At 48.0% G+C, this 19,115-nt stretch overlaps 1 protein-coding gene across 7 annotated transcripts in view; it reads left to right on the top strand.

Annotated features, from left to right (window-relative positions):
- Nprl3 (NPR3 like, GATOR1 complex subunit) overlaps positions 1-19,115 on the top strand; it is a 36,762-nt gene that overhangs the window by 16,617 nt on the left and 1,030 nt on the right. For 6 of the 7 annotated variants that reach the window (XM_034505616.2, XM_034505617.2, XM_076937126.1 and 3 more), the window contains 8 exons: positions 1,890-2,043; positions 3,123-3,204; positions 9,808-9,945; positions 11,662-11,818; positions 15,343-15,449; positions 15,795-15,924; positions 17,866-18,055; positions 18,699-18,891. In XM_034505616.2, coding sequence (XP_034361507.1) covers positions 1,890-2,043; positions 3,123-3,204; positions 9,808-9,945; positions 11,662-11,818; positions 15,343-15,449; positions 15,795-15,924; positions 17,866-18,055; positions 18,699-18,891 — 1,151 coding nt within the window. Of the gene's footprint in view, positions 1-1,889; positions 2,044-3,122; positions 3,205-9,807; positions 9,946-11,661; positions 11,819-15,342; positions 15,450-15,794; positions 15,925-17,865; positions 18,085-18,698; positions 18,892-19,115 lie in introns of those variants that run through there. The other variant, XM_076937128.1, reaches the window with a different exon arrangement.

Genomic DNA, 19,115 nt, shown 5'->3' on the forward strand with positions numbered 1-19,115 from the left:
ACATTTCCCACACCCAGATTTGTCTCATTGGGCAGACTTTCTGTGTCTTGTCGACTGGAAGTTACTATGAAGGTGTAGCTACATCTGGATATAAGCTTTTGGGTGGCAGAAAGACCCATGGGTGACGATATATTAACTTTGGTGCTGCTTCTTATTCTGTACTGTGAATATTCACTTTGTTTGAGATGGTGTCATGTAAGCCAGGCTGGCCTCAACCTTCATATGTAGACTTGAACTTGATTCTTCCACCTCTGCCTCCCAAGTGATGGCATTATGGGGTAAGCTACCACACCTACCTGTAAGTACACTTTTTGGTAGCATTCCCATTGGCACATTCCAGGTGGCAGCTTCCTCACCATGTGCCTGCATAGCCTTGGCTGCTGAAGGTAGCTTCCTCAGTGTTAGCTGTGCAAACAAGACCTACCAGATATCCCTTCAGTGTATGTCATTGAGCTTTATGGAGTGGGGGTGAGAACCACTTTGCACAAATGGGACACTCAAACAGTTGATTGTCGCAGCTGCTGTAGGGAGGCTTTTGTACCTCAGCTAATGGCACTTCCAGCAGAGTATGATTCACTGTGACTTCAGTCAATCACAGGAAAAGTCTGTGTCCAAGATTATTCTCTCCCTGCTTTTCTAGTGGAGTGTTTTTACATAGACTCTTGTAAATGTATATTTTGTTTTGAGGCAATTGTATATCTGTATAAATCAGCCCTTTTAGGGCATGATCAAGGGGATGTCCTAAGCATGAAGAATCAGGGCAAACTGCCTGATGGTTGCAAGTTTGCCCAGGTTTTACTTGTTTGAAAATATGGGGCTTATTGAGAATGTGGAAAGTCTGTCCAACTCTAGGTGTACAAGGTGTTGTCTGGGGAAGATGTTGACTTAAAGGTAACAGGCACAGGGTCACTTGGCAAATAAACAGGATGGGAAACAGCATTGGAGGCCCTAATCAGCGGTGCCATTTGTCCCTTCCCTTCTGACCCTGTACCCTCAAGGATTACTCAGCAGTCCTGTTGGCCTCTAGAAACTCTGAGTCATGCTTGGCCCAGTTATCTGCTCGTTCATGCATCTCCATAGATCCCACAGTGGCGTGCTCCACCCTTGGCCTGGGTGTGTACACCTGCTGGTTGACTATGGTCACTGATAGGTTCCAGAAGGGTGAGGGACACTTCTGATCTGAGCACTTTCTGTATGCTACTTTGGCCTAGTTAGTGTGGGTACACAGTGGACACTGTCGGGAGCCTAGTGAATCTGATTAGCAGATAGGGTCTTTACTAGGAATAATTCATTTCTGACAGACATTTAGCAAATAGCATAACACTTTTGTTGTTTGTCCTGGAACAGTGTGACCTGTTGTGAATGGATTCCTATATACTATAAACCAGACATGTTCATAAGTGGCCGATGTACAACAGTGATTACAGATACCTCCAAGGTTTTGCTCAGGTCAACCTCTGCTCTGAGTGCTGTGTGTGTTTGACCACGTTCCTCTGCTCAGTCGGTTTTCCTTCCTCAGGTGATGACCTGTGACCCAAGATCACATAATAGGTGGGTGGGATCAGTGCCCTTAGTTGTTCCTTGGTTTTCTCTACAGTCCTAGCATAGTGGGAATGTGTGTTCCCCATGGAGGACTCCTATAGACTCCCTCTGCAACTCTAGACAGTTGTTTCCAAGACTAGAAGACGAGGAAGGCAGCCAGCATGAATATAGGTAGGCTATGGGCATGCACAGGGATTTCTGGATGGCAATTGCTATGAGGAGAAACCTAGCGGAAAGGAATGGAGAAGGCCTCTTTCATGGTCTATGCTTTTGCTGTGCACTTGTATTAGCGCCTTTTAAATGTGTCTCTGTGCCTATAGTCTGAATGCTTGACCTCTGTTGTGCAGGCCAATGCTGACCCGTCAGTGATAAACTGTCTACACAACTTGTCCCGGCGCATCGCTACTGTCCTGCAGCATGAGGAGCGCCGCTGCCAGTACCTCACTCGAGAAGCCAAGCTGATCCTCGCACTTCAGGATGAGCTGTCTGCTCTGGCTGATGGTGAGCGTGGCAGCCTGCTGAGCACGGGCTGCTCTGGCTGATGGCTTCTCTTTGTGTAGCATCTCTAGAGGACTTAACTGGTCACTCTGCTTTGTTTTGCGGCAGAGGCAGGTGGGGATCTCTGAGTTTTGAGGCCAGCCTGGTCTACAGAATAAGGTCTAGGCTAGCCAAGGCTACACAGTGAGACTCTGTCTCAAAAAGAAAGAAACAAACCAAAAACGACAACAAAAATCTGTTGAAAAATTTAAATATTAAAAAAACCAATGTTCGGGCTGAAGAGACGGCTCAGTGGTTAAGAGCACTGACTGCTCTTCTGGAGGTCATGAATTCAAATCCCAACAACCACATGGTGGCTCACAACCATCTGTAATGAGATCTGATGCCCTCTTCTGGGGTGTTTGAAGACAGCTACAGTGTACTTACATATAATAAATAAATAAAAACCTTTGGGCCGGAGTGAGGAGCCACAGCAAGCAGGAGAAGGGAAAGGGAAAAAAAATAAACAAACCAATGTTCATCTTAATTACATATATATATATATATGTGTATATATATATATATATATATATATATATATACATATACATATATATATATATATACACATATATATGTATATGTATATATTTGCTAGAGATTCATGAAGATTAAAAGATATTTCAGTCCCAAAAACACATCTCATGATTTTACAGTGTTGGGAAGGAGTGGGATGGCATGAGAATACCTAGTCACTGCAACAGAGGGTAGGGGTTGCTGAGACAGGAGACATGCACCTTTGGTGGGAGGCAGTGGAGCTGGCAGCTTGCTCCTGTGACCACAAGGTTGACAAGTTTAAATATAAATAGTTTTCATATACATTTCATATGCAAATAGTTTCTCAGATCAGCCTGAGTCTACTTTTACAGGGATCGAGGATATATTGATGATGATGATGATGATGATGATGATGATTGCTAGGAGTTTTTTCATGTTAATTTAACATTGGTTTAATATTACTTGTTAATGCTGAATTTGTTCTAAAGATTGTTCCTCTTCTGGCCTGGGAAGTCGTAAATCCTTAACTGTTGTTATTCTTGTAGCAAATGAAGGCCCTCAGTCCCCATTCCACCACATCCTACCCAAGTGCAAACTGGCTAGGGACCTCAAAGAAGCTTATGACAGGTAAGACCCCGAGGGCCATGCTTGTTGAACCCCCTCTTCCTCCAGAGTGGAAGCCTCCCACAGTGTTGCCATAGGCGCTGTGTGTGGGAGCTCTGCTGAGACAGGGACAAAAAAGTTAAGGGATGGGACACTTGTGTGGCCATTTTCAGGGAACCCGTTTTGGTGTCTGTTTTTCTAGTGGCAGCCCCTTTTTTTGAGGGATGTACTTAGCAGAGACAGTTACTTCCAGACTCCTTCACAACAGAAGCTCTGCCCACAACTGTCCATGAAAGCCTGAAAGTGCCTGCGAACCATTAAATGCAGCAACACTTTATTGAGCTTAACTTAGTACCAAGTTCTTCACCGCCTCCATTGAGGTGGGGCCTCACTTGCCTCTTCTCACTCGAGGAAATCCAACTTCAGTGGGCAGAGTTGGAGTTGACTGATAGTCTGTGCTCTGGGAGAGCTGGAGGTGGAGACACTGACAATCTGAGGTCAGCAAGAATTGGGAACACAGTGGAAACCTCATGTTGATTTGATTATATTGGTGGCTGAGTATTCTATTAAATATATACAAAATAGCTGGGCGGTGGTGGCGCACACCTTTAATCCCAGCACTTGGGAGGCAGAGGCAGGCGGATTTCTGAGTTCGAGGCCAGCCTGGTCTACAGAGTGAGTTCCAGGACAGCCAGGACTACACAGAGAAACCCTGTCTTGAAAAACCAAATATAAATATATATGTATATGTGTGTATGTATGTATGTATATATTTTAAGCATGTGTGTGTGTGTGTGTTTGTGAGAGAGAGATCGATCTAGGTGGCTTGATACTGGTGTGTGATGCTTGCTTTCTGTTTCATTTTTTAGACAAGAGTTCCATAGCTGGGCGGTAGTGGCTTAATCTTACCGCTTGGGAGGCAGAGGCAGGTGGATTTCTGAGTTTGAGGCCAGCCTGGTCTACAGAGTGAGTTCTAGGACAGTCAGGACTACACAGAGAAACCCTGTCTTAAAAAACAAAAACAAAAAAAACAAACAACAACAAAAAAAGAGTTCCATTGTGTATCCCTGGCTGTCCTGGAGCTAACTCACTTATGTAGACAAGGCTTAGCTATATAGCATCTAAAAAACAAAAAGGAAACCAGTGACTGTAGGTTTCTAAAGAAAAAAAAAAAAGGATGTGCTGGGGGGAAAAGTAAAACCTTAGAAAGCTTTGTCATCTGCCAAGGACAGCTCAGGGCTTGAGGCCTCCTAGAGCCATCTAGTGGATCAATTCAGAGGAACACAGGAATTTGAGCTTTTGGTGAGAAAGGCATTCAAGGTCCTTCTAGCCAGATACCCTGTTTGTTAGTGCATAAGGTCTCATTTCTCCAGGTGAACTCCTACAACAGCCAGCCTGGGTCCTGGAGCCTGACCTGGGATGCTTCTCTGGCAGGATGCAGCAGTTGTGGCCTCCTCTGCTCCCACCTGTCTGATACTGCACAGCCGTGTAACTGCCCAGTAGTCCTCTTAGCCTGATTCACTCCCAGCCTTATCCCACAAGGTCTGTGGTTGGCCTTGAGGTCCTGTCCCTCAGCAGTAAAGTGTAACTGAGTATACATTGCCTGGGTAGATCAACTATAACATCTGTCTCCTGACAGTAGCTCTTTGCCAGATCCCCGAGAAAGGTGTTCTCAGAGAAGACCTAAAAGACAGGGAGTTGTGGGCTTAATTGGCATCAATCTTTAAGAGCATCCTTTCAACAGAATTGTTCTGGGTTTACTATTTTAACCAAAGTCAAGGCTCTGATATAGCTCTAACTGGCAACCCTATTCCCTAAGTGTCTGTGAATATAGAGTGGAAGTAGGAGTCCCTTAGGAGGTTACTCTGGTTGTCCTAGTGCCTGTGTCTCCTTGTGGAACTAAGCCCGTGTCTCCATGTCTCTTCCAGGTTGCTTCCCTTAGTAGGGCAGGGATGTCCCTTCACTTTCTCTAACATAACCCTTTGCTCAGCTCACCCACAGTTAAAGAGACGTGGAATGGCAGGAAGGGTGACGATATACATTCCTTGTGGTGTGAAGAAGTGTTCTGTTGAGTGATTCTCTGAATTAACAGGGACTGTGGTTGGGTCTGGGAGGCTCAGATCATGGGAATGCTGTGTGAGGCTTGGCCAGGTAAGTAGTGCTGGCCATACTGTTAACTACTCAAGTGCAAGAGCAAGCCTGTAGATGCCTCTTAATGTTCTAAGAGTTACAGTCTGCATTTCATAAAATATGTACAGACATGTAAAGCTTTGTTTGAGGTCTTGAGGTAGGATTTTTGGAGCCTACCCATGTTTGTTTCTTGTGCTGCATCCTGCCACATGTAGTAGGAAGCCTGGCTGCTGTGTTGGTCAGGGCACACAGGATACATGGCGGTGTCTCAGAGTAGGAAGAGGCTTAGCTGAGGTGAGGTCAGAAGTGACCTACTGGTTATTAGCTAAAGGTAGGCACTGGCTTTTTTTCTCAGATGCTGAGGTGTGCAGGTGTGAGATAAGCTTGCACACTGCGTGTCTTGAGTACAAAAGATAGAACTGCAGTGTTTGCACAGTCATGGTGTGTAGATGCTAGGCCCTGCCAGGAGCATTTATCTCCTGTTGCAGGAGGGCTGGACTCTAATGCTGTGTGAAGGCTGGATAAGCTTGGGGGACAGTGTTTTTCTGCAGACTGTTTTCCGACTAAATATTAAACTCCTGCAAATAGGGACATAAGCTTAGCAGGAAACTTTTCCGGGTGCAAACCTTGGGTTTCATCTTGAGATGCAGATCATAGAAGCAGGGGCAGCCCCTTTTCTTCCCTTCTCTCCACGGACTTTAGTGTGTTTCCCTTTTGCTGTGAAGGATTCACCTGACTGTCTCCAGAGCTAGAGGCTAGAAGTTGGGGAAGCATGTTTCTATCATTCCTGGTCCTCCCAGTGCACTCCAGCGGTTTGTCCAGATGTACGTACGTCTGGTACTTAGGGGATTCCTAATGGCAGTGTTCAGTGTCTCCATGCCACAGAGCTTGATTACTTTGTAAAGAGGTTCTAGCTCAGGACAAAATATTCAGAGGGAAAGACACAGGCTGGGGATCTCTGTCAGCTGGCATGAGGTTGAGACACACCTGAGTTTTGAGGGTGTTATAAAGGCCTTAATAGCCGGGCAGTGGTGGCGCATGCATTTAATCCCACTACTTGGGAGGCAGAGGCAGGCGGAGGAGTTCTGAGTTCGAGGCCAGCCTGGTCTATAGAGTGAGTTCCAGGACAGCCAGGGCTACACAGAGAAACCCTGTCTCGGAAAAAAACAAAAAAACAAAACAAAACAAAAAAAAAAACAAAAAATAAATAAATAAAATAAATAAAAACAAATAAATAAAGGCCTTAATGTGTCCCTCATGCCCACAGCTGGCATTTAATCCTGGTTTGCACTGCTACACAAGTCTCTATGCAACTTTCTCTATAACTCTGTAGTTTATATACTATGCCATCCAGAGTAAGATTCTTCCAAGTATAAGGCTAATTTGTTTCCTCTCTCACTGTGCCCTAGGAGCCTGAAACACTACTTAGAGCTGCACCTAGCACATGGTTGTCACCACATCACTGAGGTCCTTGGTGGACTAGAATCCACCGTGTTTGAAATGATGAGTCTTGGTATTTAAATCTGATGCCACGTTGTTCCAGTAGCCACCCTGTACTATACCCTAAATAAGAGAGCTCAGAAATAGGACCTTCGATTTCTTCCCTTTGTGACCGTAAGTTAATTGGAGGAGCCTGGCTAGTGTTTGCATGGCACGACTATGGCGCAGCGCAGTGTAGCTGTGTAACCCTTTCCTCTCTTGCCCTTGCCCATCTGTGTGTGCTGAGAGGTTTTCCTAATGCAGTATTTCTCATGGTTGGTTGTGAGCTTTGCTTTCCATCCTGAAGAATGGGGTAGCTCTGGAAACTGTAAGTGCAGACATACTTGGTTAGGTTCCATTCCTAGAAAGGCCAAGAGTATTGACCTCAGGGAGCCCTGGTCTTTGAGCCACATCTTGACAGTCATTAAACCCTGCTCTTAACAGACTTTAAAGTTTGTTCCTCTCCCATGAACCTCCCTGGTGAACCACCACTGTGCTCTAGGCTTAGCCACAGCCTGTGGTGCCCATTCGTACCCATCCTCGGTGGTGTTGAGGCCCTGGGAGAAGCAGGCATAGATGTTTGGGAGCCATGAAGTGACTTGCATTAAACAGTCAGTGCTGCAGAGATCCTAGGGAGTGGGGGTCACGGATGTGTTGTTTCCTTTTCCCTCTGCTATTCTCTGCTTGAAGGAGAAAAAGACTTGTTTTTGCATTTGAATCTGTTGGCTAGCTTCTTGGCAACCCTCTAGGGAAAATTCAGAAGCTTAGAGCTCTTGTCTATTGCTGGAGGTCTCTGGGAAGAGACTATAATAGTCCTTGGCAGCTATTGTGGTACATGCTGAGAATCTCAGCATTTGGGACGTAGAGGCAGGAGGATCACAAGTTTGAGGCCAGATTGGGATACAAAACAAAATTCTATCTAAAAAAAAAACAGAAAACCAAATAACAAAACAAAACAAAAACCACAGAAAAAAAAGAGAGAGTGAGCATGGCGTGGCAGCACACATCTTGACTCCCAGCTCTTGAAAGGCGGAGGCAGGGGCATCTTTTAATTGGAATCCAGCCTACATATCGAGACCCAATACATAGAGAGACCATGTCTCGGATAAAGAAAGAAATGGGGGTGGGAGAAAAGAGAAAACAAAAGTGTGTTTTCTGGAGCCTGGAGCGAGGACCTTGTTTCTCCCACAGTACCCAAACATTTCACCTTTGACCCGGGCAGGAAGAGCTCTTGCTATGCTACCCCCTTTAACTACTAGCCTGCCCTATCCTTGGCCATTCCCATACTGGGAGCTGAGAATAGCAGCAGAGTGGGTGGGGATGGGAAAATCCTTCTTGGCTGCTCTTCTGGGTGGGAGGCAGCAGAGGAAACAGGGAAGGTGCTACAGAGATTGGCAGTTTGGAAACCAAGGGGTGTGTCCTGTTTGAGAATGGAGTCATGAAGCTTTAGGATGTCTTTCCTACACTGGATGAAGGAGGCTGCCTGTCTGGTTGGCTCTTGTGAGCTTGACTGAGTTGAGGCAGATGACAGGAAATACCTTTCTCAGGCAGGATAAATACAAGTCACAGGGGCTTTGCCTGAGCAGTTGCTTTTCTTTCTTTATGTAATTTGTATAATTACATTTCGAAATGTGCTAACATACTTTTGCCCACTCAGCATATAGACCTTTTATTTAATAAGCACATGTTGTCGGCACTTATCACCAGGACTGTGTGGCAGAGCCATGGGCGGGACTCCTTCTCACAACCCGTTCCTCCTGGGTGTGGTTCTGTAGGGACAACCCACAGGGCCACCTGTCCACAGGATGGGTTCTGGGAAGACAATGTTCCTGCAGACCACTTCTGACTCTGGGTTCTCACCTGCTTCCACTCATGAGTGCTTCATGTGCCAGTACAAACCTTGCATGTACCTGGTGTGGTTGGTTAGAATAATATTAAGTACTAAACTGGTAGTATCCTGTGGTCATGAATACAGGGTACAGGGTGAGGGGCCAGAGTGAAGATGGAGCCAGGATACCTCAATGAAGGTGTACACTTAAGATTGGAGTTATGAGAAAGTCACGAGGCATCTGGGAAGAGAGGCCATGGCAAACTTGTGTCAGGGTCCTGAGAATGGCTAGACTTGAGTGATGGGGAAGGGAATGAGGGCAGGAAGTGTGTAGAGCACACACAGGGTTCTCTATGCTGGAAGACCATGGATGATACTGCCCAGGTAGAAGCTGGAAGGAGAGGGACCTTAGGTGCTGGTTTTCTGGGCAGCTCTGGCCTGGTTTTGCTGAAGAGGTCTGGATTTGCAGGTAGAGGACATAGGATTTGTTGCTGTTGTGAGATGTTGTATGTGGCCATGCCCGAGCATACTGAGCTGTAAGTGTGTGTCACTCACTGAGAATGTGGAGGAAAAGGTTTGCTGTGGAGGAATATTTGGGCTCGGCTGGGTAGTCACTGCCTCTGATTGATAGCTGCACCAGTTATACCTGTGGGGCTCTACCACCAGCAAGGTACATAAAGGGAGGTGCTCTGTGCTTCCCACTATTAACATTCCGTGGGATCTGACAGCTTCCTTCTTCTGCACATCTCTTCTCCATGGAGATTATCCCTATTCTGCCCATCTGTGCTTGGGCCTACATCAGGTGTTCAAGACAGGCCCTCTCAGAGAGAGGATGTGCTGTGGATGCCAGGTGTTTGCCAGGGCTCTGGGCAGGCAGTCAGTGTCTCTGCCACATTGAATTTCTGGGAGATAGAGCAGCTTACTTTAGTCCTGATGAGCTGAATGGAATATACATTATTCTAGGGCCAGACAGAGTTTGTGTGTGTCTGTGTATTGTATTAGGAAATGTATTCCTAACATTTTCTTAGGTATATTGAGATCTGAAAAGATATTCTCTTACCCCTGAGATCTCCACCTTGTGTTTTCCCCTAGCCAACAGGGTAGTGTATGAGGCCACCATCTGTGATTAGGTATTTGTTCATTGGGAATAAGCAGATGCCCACCATAGTAACAGTGCCCACTCTTCACAGCCTGTGCACATCTGGTGTGGTACGGCTTCACATTAACAGCTGGCTGGAAGTGAGCTTCTGTCTGCCCCACAAGATCCACTATGCAGCGTCAAGTCTGATCCCTCCTGAGGCCATTGAACGGAGCCTGAAAGCCATCCGGTGAGAGACAACCCCATCCTGTCTTCCCCTCAGCTGCTATCTGAGACCTTACTAGTTACTTTGTTTCAGAGATTCCCTTTTCTTCTTCCTGCCACAGAAATTGGCATGTAGGACTTTGTTGTTAATAAGACCACATGGTTTTACATCTAATTCTGCCCAGAAATGACCTAGGCCCTTCCTGCATTGCCTAGGCGAGTAGAAGCTGCCAAGAGCCTCACCCAGGCCTGCAGGGCAGCTTGGGCTAATCTAGGACTTTAGCAGATTGCCTTCATGGTGCACTCAGGGATTGTCAGCACTTCATCAGAAATCCTGGGAACCCAGTTGCTTTCTTAGATTAGTTGATTTCCTGTAAGAAAAAGACAGGACTGGGAATGTAGCTCCGTGGTGTAGTGCTTTCTAGGCCCAGGCTCTGTCTCAGCACTACAAAGAAGAAGAAAAAAAAAAAGAAAAGAAATCTGGGCATATTTCTCAACCCCGGAAATGACAGAAAGCAGATTACTTATTGTCCAGTCCTCCTGCACTCCCATGTCTGTGCTCTAAGTCAAATGGCTGAGCAGATTTCCGTCGTTCTATTCATAGTTGGTGGATTGTTTCTTTTTCCTGTGTTTAGAAAGACCCCCTCCCTTTTTTTATGGCACTAATGATTAAACCTAGGGCTTTGCACATGGTAGGCAAGCATTTTATCATTTATCACTACATGCATGCACACATATGTACATACATACATACATACATACATACATACATACATACATTATCATATGCCTGTACTCCCTCACCCTCCATGAGCCAGAGACTCTTTGTCTTCCTCGCTGGCCTGGAACTTACTAAGTACACTAGGCTAGCCTTGAATTCACAGAGAGTCATCTGCCTTTGCCTCTCAGGAGTTGGAATTACAGATCTGTACCAGCCACCATGTTTTTTTTTTATTGTTATCTATCCATATGTGTGTGCATGCATGTATACATATGTATGAGGTGGCAGAGACAGGCAGATCCCAAAGGCTTGGTGGCCAACCAGTCGAGCCAAAATGGCAAGCTTCAGGTTCAATGAGAGGTCCTATCTCAAAAAATGAGGTGGAGAGCTAGGCATGATGGCACACACTTAATCCCAGCACTTGGGAACTCAGGAGGATCTCTGAGTTCGAGGCCAGCCTAGTCTACAGCCTGGTCCTGAGTTCCAGGACAGCCTGGGCTATACAGAGAAACCCTGTCTCAAAAAATAAATAAGATTGAGGATCGATAAGCTGGTTCAGGAGGTAAAGGCACTCACTGCCAGCCTTGACGAAATAAATAAGTGTTAAAAAAAAAAGGTGGAGAGTGATGAAGTCATGTGATGTTGACCTCTGGCCTCCATACTTACATGCATAGGTTCATGCACTGCCTTCCCCTATGTACACCCTCTCCCATGTACACATTTCAGTCTGTCTGCATCTGACTCTCTCTCTCTCTCTCTCTCTCTCTCTCTCTCTCACACACACACACACACACACACACACACACCCAGAAGGGGGATAGGAAGTCAGGTATTACTGCAGCAGTAATCCTTGCAGATTATGTAAAAGCCCCTGGACACATAACTGTTTTCTCTCTGGTCTCCCCTCAACCTTTCCTGTCCAGTGCCTGTGGATCTAGCTGTGCCTTGGTGTTCCATACTTACCTGGTACAGGGCCCCATGGCTCTTTATGTCTTGCTGACATGTGCCTCCGTCCTTCAGCCCGTACCACGCCTTGCTACTACTCAGTGATGAGAAGTCGCTGCTGAGTGAGCTTCCCATTGACTGCTCCCCGGCTCTGGTGCGAGTGATCAAGACGACATCTGCTGTGAAGAACCTGCAGCAGCTAGCCCAGGATGCTGATCTGGCCTTGCTGCAGGTAGGACCCTGGGCACTTGGGGGAGTGGGAAAAAGAGGCTTCTGGGTACATTTAGGGAGGCAGCCTGTGGGGGATCAGAAGAGCAGACTGCCTGCCATGCTAAGTCCCCAGTGTCTAGCACACAAGTAGATACTACATGTCCTGCCACAGATCGGGGTAGGAGGGGTGAGGTTCTGGTGTCTGGTCACACTTAGTTTAGAGCCACAGAACTGACATCTTTCTCTGTGACACAGAGGTGAGGCAAGCCTTGGGAGAAAGGAGAGAAGTTGGGGAAGTGGTAGCACACAGTGGACTGATCTGCCAGCTCAGGACAGGCTCGAACTGGCCTGTGAGCAAGTGTGTGAAGGAGAGCTAGGGTTTGAGCAGGCAACTTACCCTACTGGGTGGCCTCTATGTTTTGAATATTTTCCTACCTTTTATTTTTATTTTTTTAAAAGATTTATTTATTTTATGTACTTGAGGACACTGTCACTGTCTTCAGACACACCAGAAGAGGGCATCAGATCCCATTACAGATGGTTGTGAGCTACCATGTGGTTGCTGGGAATTGAACTCAGGACCTCTGGAAGAACAGTCAGTGCTCTTAACTACTGAGCCATTTCTCTCTCCAGCCCCCATGTTTTTGTTTTTAATAAAATACATGTCTTTAATGATGAGACATGCAGAGATGCAGCCTTATTTTGGAGGTCAACTAAGTCCAATTAAATGTCCAGAGACAACCTTCCCTGTAGGACTGAGGATTGTCTCATTGCACCTCTGATGCCTGTGTTGCTAGCGTCCATGTGAGTCACCCTCCACATGCATCCCTTTGGTTCTGCTCCTTCTCCCGTTTTTTTCCAAACCTGCCCTGGAGTCATCAACCTACCCACATTCTCGTGGGTGTAGCACAGCTGTAGAGACAGCCCCAAGGCCAGTGTTTGTAGCTGCCCTCTGGGTTCAGAGAGAAGACCCTTAGCTGAAGTGTGGAGCAGGAAAAGCACAGAAGAAGCTGGTGGTATTCAGGGGCCTGGAGTGTAGACTGAGTCACTTCTGCCAGGGCTCCACATGGGTGCAGGACTAAGGGAATGAATGCCAAGAACCTCATCTGGTAGTGCTGTGCTCCCTGTGGCCACCAGAGGGTAGCAGAGGCCTACCCGGGACCTCAGTTTGCTCAAAGGCCAGCCCTTCTGGGTGGGATGAAGTGGCCACAGCTCTGAGGCAGACCCTCTTGGGTCCCTCTGGCTAGGCCTCCTGGCTCTGTGTGGGACTGAGAATTGGATTGGCATTGCTGGAAGTTTTTGCTTTGTGGGCCCATTGGGCTGCTTTTTCCAAAACCCTTTCTATTCTCAGGATAAGTTTGTCCCTCCTCTCTATCTTTGACTCTTCACAGGCTCTGTGAGAGCACTTAGCATATGCTGCCTTTGTATTTCAACTTGGCATCCTAAGCTGGACGAGATTCAGCAAGGACCTCTTTCTGCTTCCTTCTAGCTTCTCACACAGAACTTTGAATGTACTCGCTGCCCCTGAAACACCCGCAGAGAGGGGTGGTGCTGTTGTTCTAAGGAGTCTGGGCTACGTGGATGATGGCTATTTTTACTTCCTACTCCACGTTTGAAAAGACTGTAGTAAGAGGCTGTTTGATCTGTGTTAGGACTGTGCATGACTTCACTGTCACAGTCCTCTGATAAACCTTTGATGTCTCTTCCATTTCCTTGCCTTGGTCTTGTCTGGGATCAGGGAGGAGGGTGTTTCCTTCCGAACTAACTCCCTGCTGAACCTGATATAAATTGGAGTTTACTGCTGGTGTGCCCTGTCAAACCCTGTGAGGTCTAGCCCTGGCCAACCTCTGCCACTCACCTCACCATTTTCTGGGACTGCTGTCTTCTGTAGATGTCTCTGTGGGAGCAGTGGTGCTAAACCTTTGAGGAGCATCTGCCTCAGGTGTGAATGTCACACATGATACAAGGTCACTCAGATGGGCCTTGTGGCACACTTGTGTAACCCAAGCACTCAGGAGGCTGAGGGAGGATTGTTTGTTTGTTTGAGACAGGGTTTTTCTGTAGCCCTGGCTGTCCTGGAACTTGCTCTGTAGATCAGGTTGGCCTCAAACTCAGAGATCTCTGCCTGCCTTCTGAGTGTTGGGATTAAAGGCCCCTCTGGGTTTTTGTTGCTTTGAGATAGAATGTCTTCTGTATAGCCTTGGCTGTTTTCAAACTTGGAATTTTTCTGCCTCAGCCTCCTGACTGCTTGGGTGTGTTAGCATCCTCAGGTCTCCTCAGGCTTTACTGTGTATATGCACACATTGTTTTGGGCAATATTGGAGATTGAACCTAGGGCTTCAACATGAGCAACTGTATTAAAGGCTGTAGCATTAGGAAGGCTGAGAACTGCTGGCTTAGAGCACTTGCTGTTTTGGTAGAAGACCCAAGTTTGGTTCTTAGCACCCATGTTGGGCAGGTTACAGTCTCCTGTAACTCCAGTGCATCTGACAGCCTCTTCTGGCTTCTGTGGGTACATTAACATGAACACACACACACACACACACACACTCACACTCACACACTCACTGTTTTTAAGATGGGGGTTGAAGGAGAGTTGACTGCAGAGGTGATGTGCATTCAAGAGTAGAGATTGGGTTTGATGAAGCTACAAACCAGGGAAGAGGCAAGGACGGAGTCTTTGTTGGAGTAACCCAGGGAGCACAGATTTGCTGGCACCTTGGTTCCGGCTCTGTCATGCTTACTTTGGATTTTTAGTTCCAAACATGGCATTCTGGCTTCTTAATGGAGAATGTTTTAGGGTTGAAGGATGAGATTGAAAATCACAGGGTCAGCAGATACAGAGAAAGTGGGTCTGTCTGTACCTGAGAGCTCGTGCTGATGGCATGTGGATAAGAACAAAGGGGCAACAGTGAGCTGGCTGTTTCCTCCATGTGTAGCTGGTTGTCGGCTGATAACTGCCCCTTAGCAGTAGAACAGGCAGTGTGTCAAGGCAGAGCTCTCCTGGCCCATCTGCTGAAAGCATGGAGTGCCATTGCTTGAGACTTCATACACCTTCTCATGAGGGCTATGGTCTGTGTGTTTTCAGGTCTGGCTATCCCCATAAAGTTGGCATGTACTGAGGCTACCTAGAAAGGATTTCTGGTATCTTTGCGCATTTCCTGGTATCTGAGAGCTTATGAGAGCAGAATGGGAGGATGTCTCTGTGGAAAGCAGGGTGCATAGGATGAGATTCCATATTTTATTACTTTGGAAAACAGTGCTGGGTGTCTGGTGAACACGAGAATGCTGTGCTTCTGCTGGAGTCATCCAGCCCATGCTCCCAAGCACGCTAGCGTCTCTGTGTTCATGTCCTACTGCCTAACAAAACAGTGGTATCAGGCAGCACAGGGACTCTGACCACAAGAACAGTGATGGTGGTTCCACTGATGCAGCTGGGGGTGCTACAGTGCTGCTCCAAGTTGGAAGAGTTCCACAGGGCACTTTCTTCAAGCAGGAAGGCCGTGGTCTCCAAGTTTAGTCCTTCCGTCTCTCCCTGGTCTGCAGGTCTTCCAGCTTGCAGCTCATCTGGTATACTGGGGCAAGGCCGTCATCATCTACCCACTGTGTGAGAACAACGTCTATGTCCTGTCTCCCAATGCCAGTGTGTGTCTGTAAGTACCATTGGCTGCCAAAATCTGGAGTCTGGAGCTAGAAAAGCCAGCAGCACCCTTTAATGGCGCCCCCAGTGGTCAGGCCCCAGAAGCTTTGAAGCCATGAAACCAGATCTTCTTATAACCTGACGCTGCCAATAGTGGGCTCAGGTGCAGATCACAGTCTGAGGCCATCTCTGCCTGGCTGAAATCAGGGGTTCTGTGATTCCTGCCACATCTTGAGGGACTATAATTCTGCCATCTGAAGGCTTGCTGGGTCACCATACTTCATTCTGTTGTCATTATGCTCACCCAGATGGTTGTTGTGAGCATGGGAAATGCACTGACCATGGCTGTCTGCCTCAGGTACTCCCCGCTAGCCGAGCAATTCTCCCGCCAGTTCCCGTCACATGACCTGCCATCTGTCCTGGCCAAGTTTTCCTTGCCCGTTTCTTTATCGGAGTTCAGGAGCCCTCTGGCCCCCCCTGCACAGGAGGTGAGTCACTAGAGCCCTTATGTGGCTTACAAAGTAGGCTGGGTATAACTACCTATGTGGCGGCCCCTGACTCAAAGGCTCTTAGCATTGTTGATCTTTTTGCCATGGTTTGGTGGGATTTGCTAGCAAGCATTGCAGGCTTCCTGTGGTCCATGGAGCCCACCATGGGCATCCTTAGGTCTAGGACTGGTTTAAGTTTGCCAGAAGGGCATTCACTTTTCCTGGGCTGACAGGATTCCCTTGTGCTGCCTTTGGGGCAGGGGCTTCTCACAGATGGAGGTGCAGACAGCTTTTGTTCTCACTAAGCCTGGACCCTGCTTTCCAAGGCCGTTCAGTTCCTGTTTCCCTTCCTCTGGGAGCTTAGGAACCATGACATCTTTGTGTGGAATCCTATGTTGCTGGGCCTAGAGTCCTTTTCCTAAGAAGACCTACAGTATCAGGCTAGGGTTAAGTCTTGGATGGTGAGCCTGAGTCAGGACAGTGGCTGGCTGTTAGAGGCTGGTTGTGGTGCGGTGCTTCTCAAGGTGTAGGGGATAAATTTGCAGTGGGCTGCAGGGGTCAGTCACTTTTCACTGCCCCATGCTCAAGAGATGGTGAGACAGTGACTTGGAGTCCGAGAAGCTTTACTCGCTCCCCTCTCTCTGTTAAGTGCTTTGAGCTCTTGGAGGGAATCTAGGGAAAGAGCACAGGTGGCACAGGTGTTGGAGACAAAGCTGGGTGATCTCCATGGTTTATCTTCAAAAGCAAAGTGTTTGTTTTAATAGTTGCCAGATACACTGGGCAGAATCAGCCCTCCAAGTCAGACACTCCCCTTCTCAGATTGTGAATGGGAATCAGGGCCTGGGTGTTTAGCCCATTTACATGCTGAGTGTGCTGGAGTTCTAAAGCTGCCTTTCACAGAGCCCTTAGTTTCCAGGAACAGAGCCAGGAGGATGAAAGATGCACTTTGCATCAGCACCTCCCTCCTCTCCCCTAGGCATCTCTGTGGGGGAGGGCCTGGCAATGCTCCCATCCCAGCAGAAACTTCCCAGTTGTCTGGATAACGGCTGATCTTCCAGGCCATGTCTGAGCAGCTGCTTCAGGCCTTGTCAGGGGCCTGGGATGGAGCTGTTTGGTTTGCCACATCCCAGAGACATACTGTCTAGTGCTTATGAAGCTTTTGTGTTTTATTTTTTACATTTTGCATTATAATAGCTTCAATTCTTTAGAATTCTATTTGGTTTTGACCATGGTTGGTATGTATATCTTCCTCCCCCGTAACCCAGCCCCCTTCCATGAGTGACCTGGGCAGCAGCTCTTCTGGGCCTCCCAAAGATGAGAGCACTGGCATTGTGTTCACACATCTTGCTGCTTGGTGTCTGTGTCTCAGAGATACTTTTGCATCGGTGTTGGGTAACACCTGGCACTAGGTTGGTTCCATTGCTGTGACCCAGTGCTCACAAGGAAGGGCCATTGGCTTCAGTAGAAACAGTAGGTCTCCTTCATGTTTCCTTTTACAATCACCCGTGTTCTTGAAGCAAACTTTGAGGTAGAACCAAGGACTCATATGACAGTTTCCTCTCTGAACTTTGTGTATGTTTGCCTAGCAGTGGACTGTCTGATGGCAGCAGGTCTTAGTGGGCTGGAGGTGAACATGGCAAGAACAGATCTGACTCTAGGGAAAGTTGGCTCAGGGAAGGGAGGGAACCCAGGTGTGTGATGGGAGCTAGTGCTCGTGTGGTCTGGTAGTTCTCCTGAACCCACTGTGTTCCCTGCGGTATGCTGACCTTGCAGAGCTACCCAGCAGTTGAGGGCCCCTTCTTCCTAACAGGAGGCCTTCCTGTTTAGGTACTGGGGCTGCTAAGGACCATGGCTCTCTTATTCTCCAGGAACAGGAAGCTGTTCCTCAAGGCTTGAGTCAGGGAACCAGCCCACCTGATGTCTTACTCTGCTCACTCACAGACCCAGCTCATCCAGATGGTGGTGTGGATGCTGCAGCGCCGGCTTCTCATCCAGCTGCATACCTATGTTTGCCTAATGGCCTCACCCAGTGAAGAGGAGCCCCGGCTGCGAGAGGATGATGTCCCCTTCACAGCCCGAGTTGGTGGCCGCAGCCTCAGCACACCCAATGCTCTAAGCTTTGGCTCCCCAAGTAGGATCCCCTTCCAGGACATCTGTCTGGTAATGGGAGGCTGGGAGACTTTGGTGGTGACATCCAGAAAGCCTAGGCACTGTGAATAAGAGGTGTCTGTACTCACCTGCCTCTGTCCCTATGGAGACCTCTTCCTCCTGTCTCCCCTGTACTGCCATAGGTCTGAGGGGGAGGCTCCTCCCCTGAGCAGCTAGCTGTAATCAGGAGCAGCCTTTGCCCACTGCAGCACAGCTAGACTCTCCCACTCCAGACTGGGCTCAGAGCAGGGCGTCATATTGTCATCACAGGGACCACAGGTGTCTGGTGTTGGGGTCCATGTACCTTTACCTGTCTAGTGTTTTATCCCCCATGTTGGCTGAGGTGGGACAAGACACCCATTCCTGCCATGGGGTGTGGTGGGTATGCAGCATGCTTTTATTCTGGGTCCTTGAAGCTACTCCTATAGGGGTAGCTCCTTGTATTCCAAGTTAGCCACACAATAGGTGCTTAGGTGGTGGGATGGCAGTGAGTTCTTGCATGAAGGCAGGTTGTATAGTTGGGCACCAGAAGAGTGCGGCAGTGATCTCATATCTGGATACTGGCAGTGCCTCTGGTGCTCCCATCTTGGTACACTGGAATCCAGCTGGCCTATTCCAACCCATAGCCAGCAGTGACGACATGACCCTTACCAGCCCCAGTATGGACAACTCCAGTGCAGAGCTGCTCCCTAGTGGAGACTCACCACTGAACAAGAGGATGACAGAGAACCTGCTGGCCAGCCTCTCAGAGCATGAGCGGGCTGCTATCCTCAATGTGCCTGCAGCCCAAAACCCTGAGGACCTCCGCATGTTTGCCAGGTAGGGAGCAGGTGACCAAGTGGGACCGCTGGGGGGGGGGGGCGCGAGCACTGGTACCTTGCACAGCTCCAGTGAAGTGGTGGGTCTCTCCCTGGGTTTGTGTGTACAGAGCAGGAGCCATTGTCCCGTATAGAGATGCAGGCTCTGGTCCAGCCCCTTGGTCTAGAGGGTGCTGGAAGTACTCAGTACTTCTGAATGTTCCGTGTCACTGCTCTCAAGTTCCG

This window comes from Arvicanthis niloticus, chromosome 6 (genome assembly GCF_011762505.2).
Source record: "Arvicanthis niloticus isolate mArvNil1 chromosome 6, mArvNil1.pat.X, whole genome shotgun sequence".
Classification (NCBI taxonomy): domain Eukaryota; kingdom Metazoa; phylum Chordata; class Mammalia; order Rodentia; family Muridae; genus Arvicanthis; species Arvicanthis niloticus.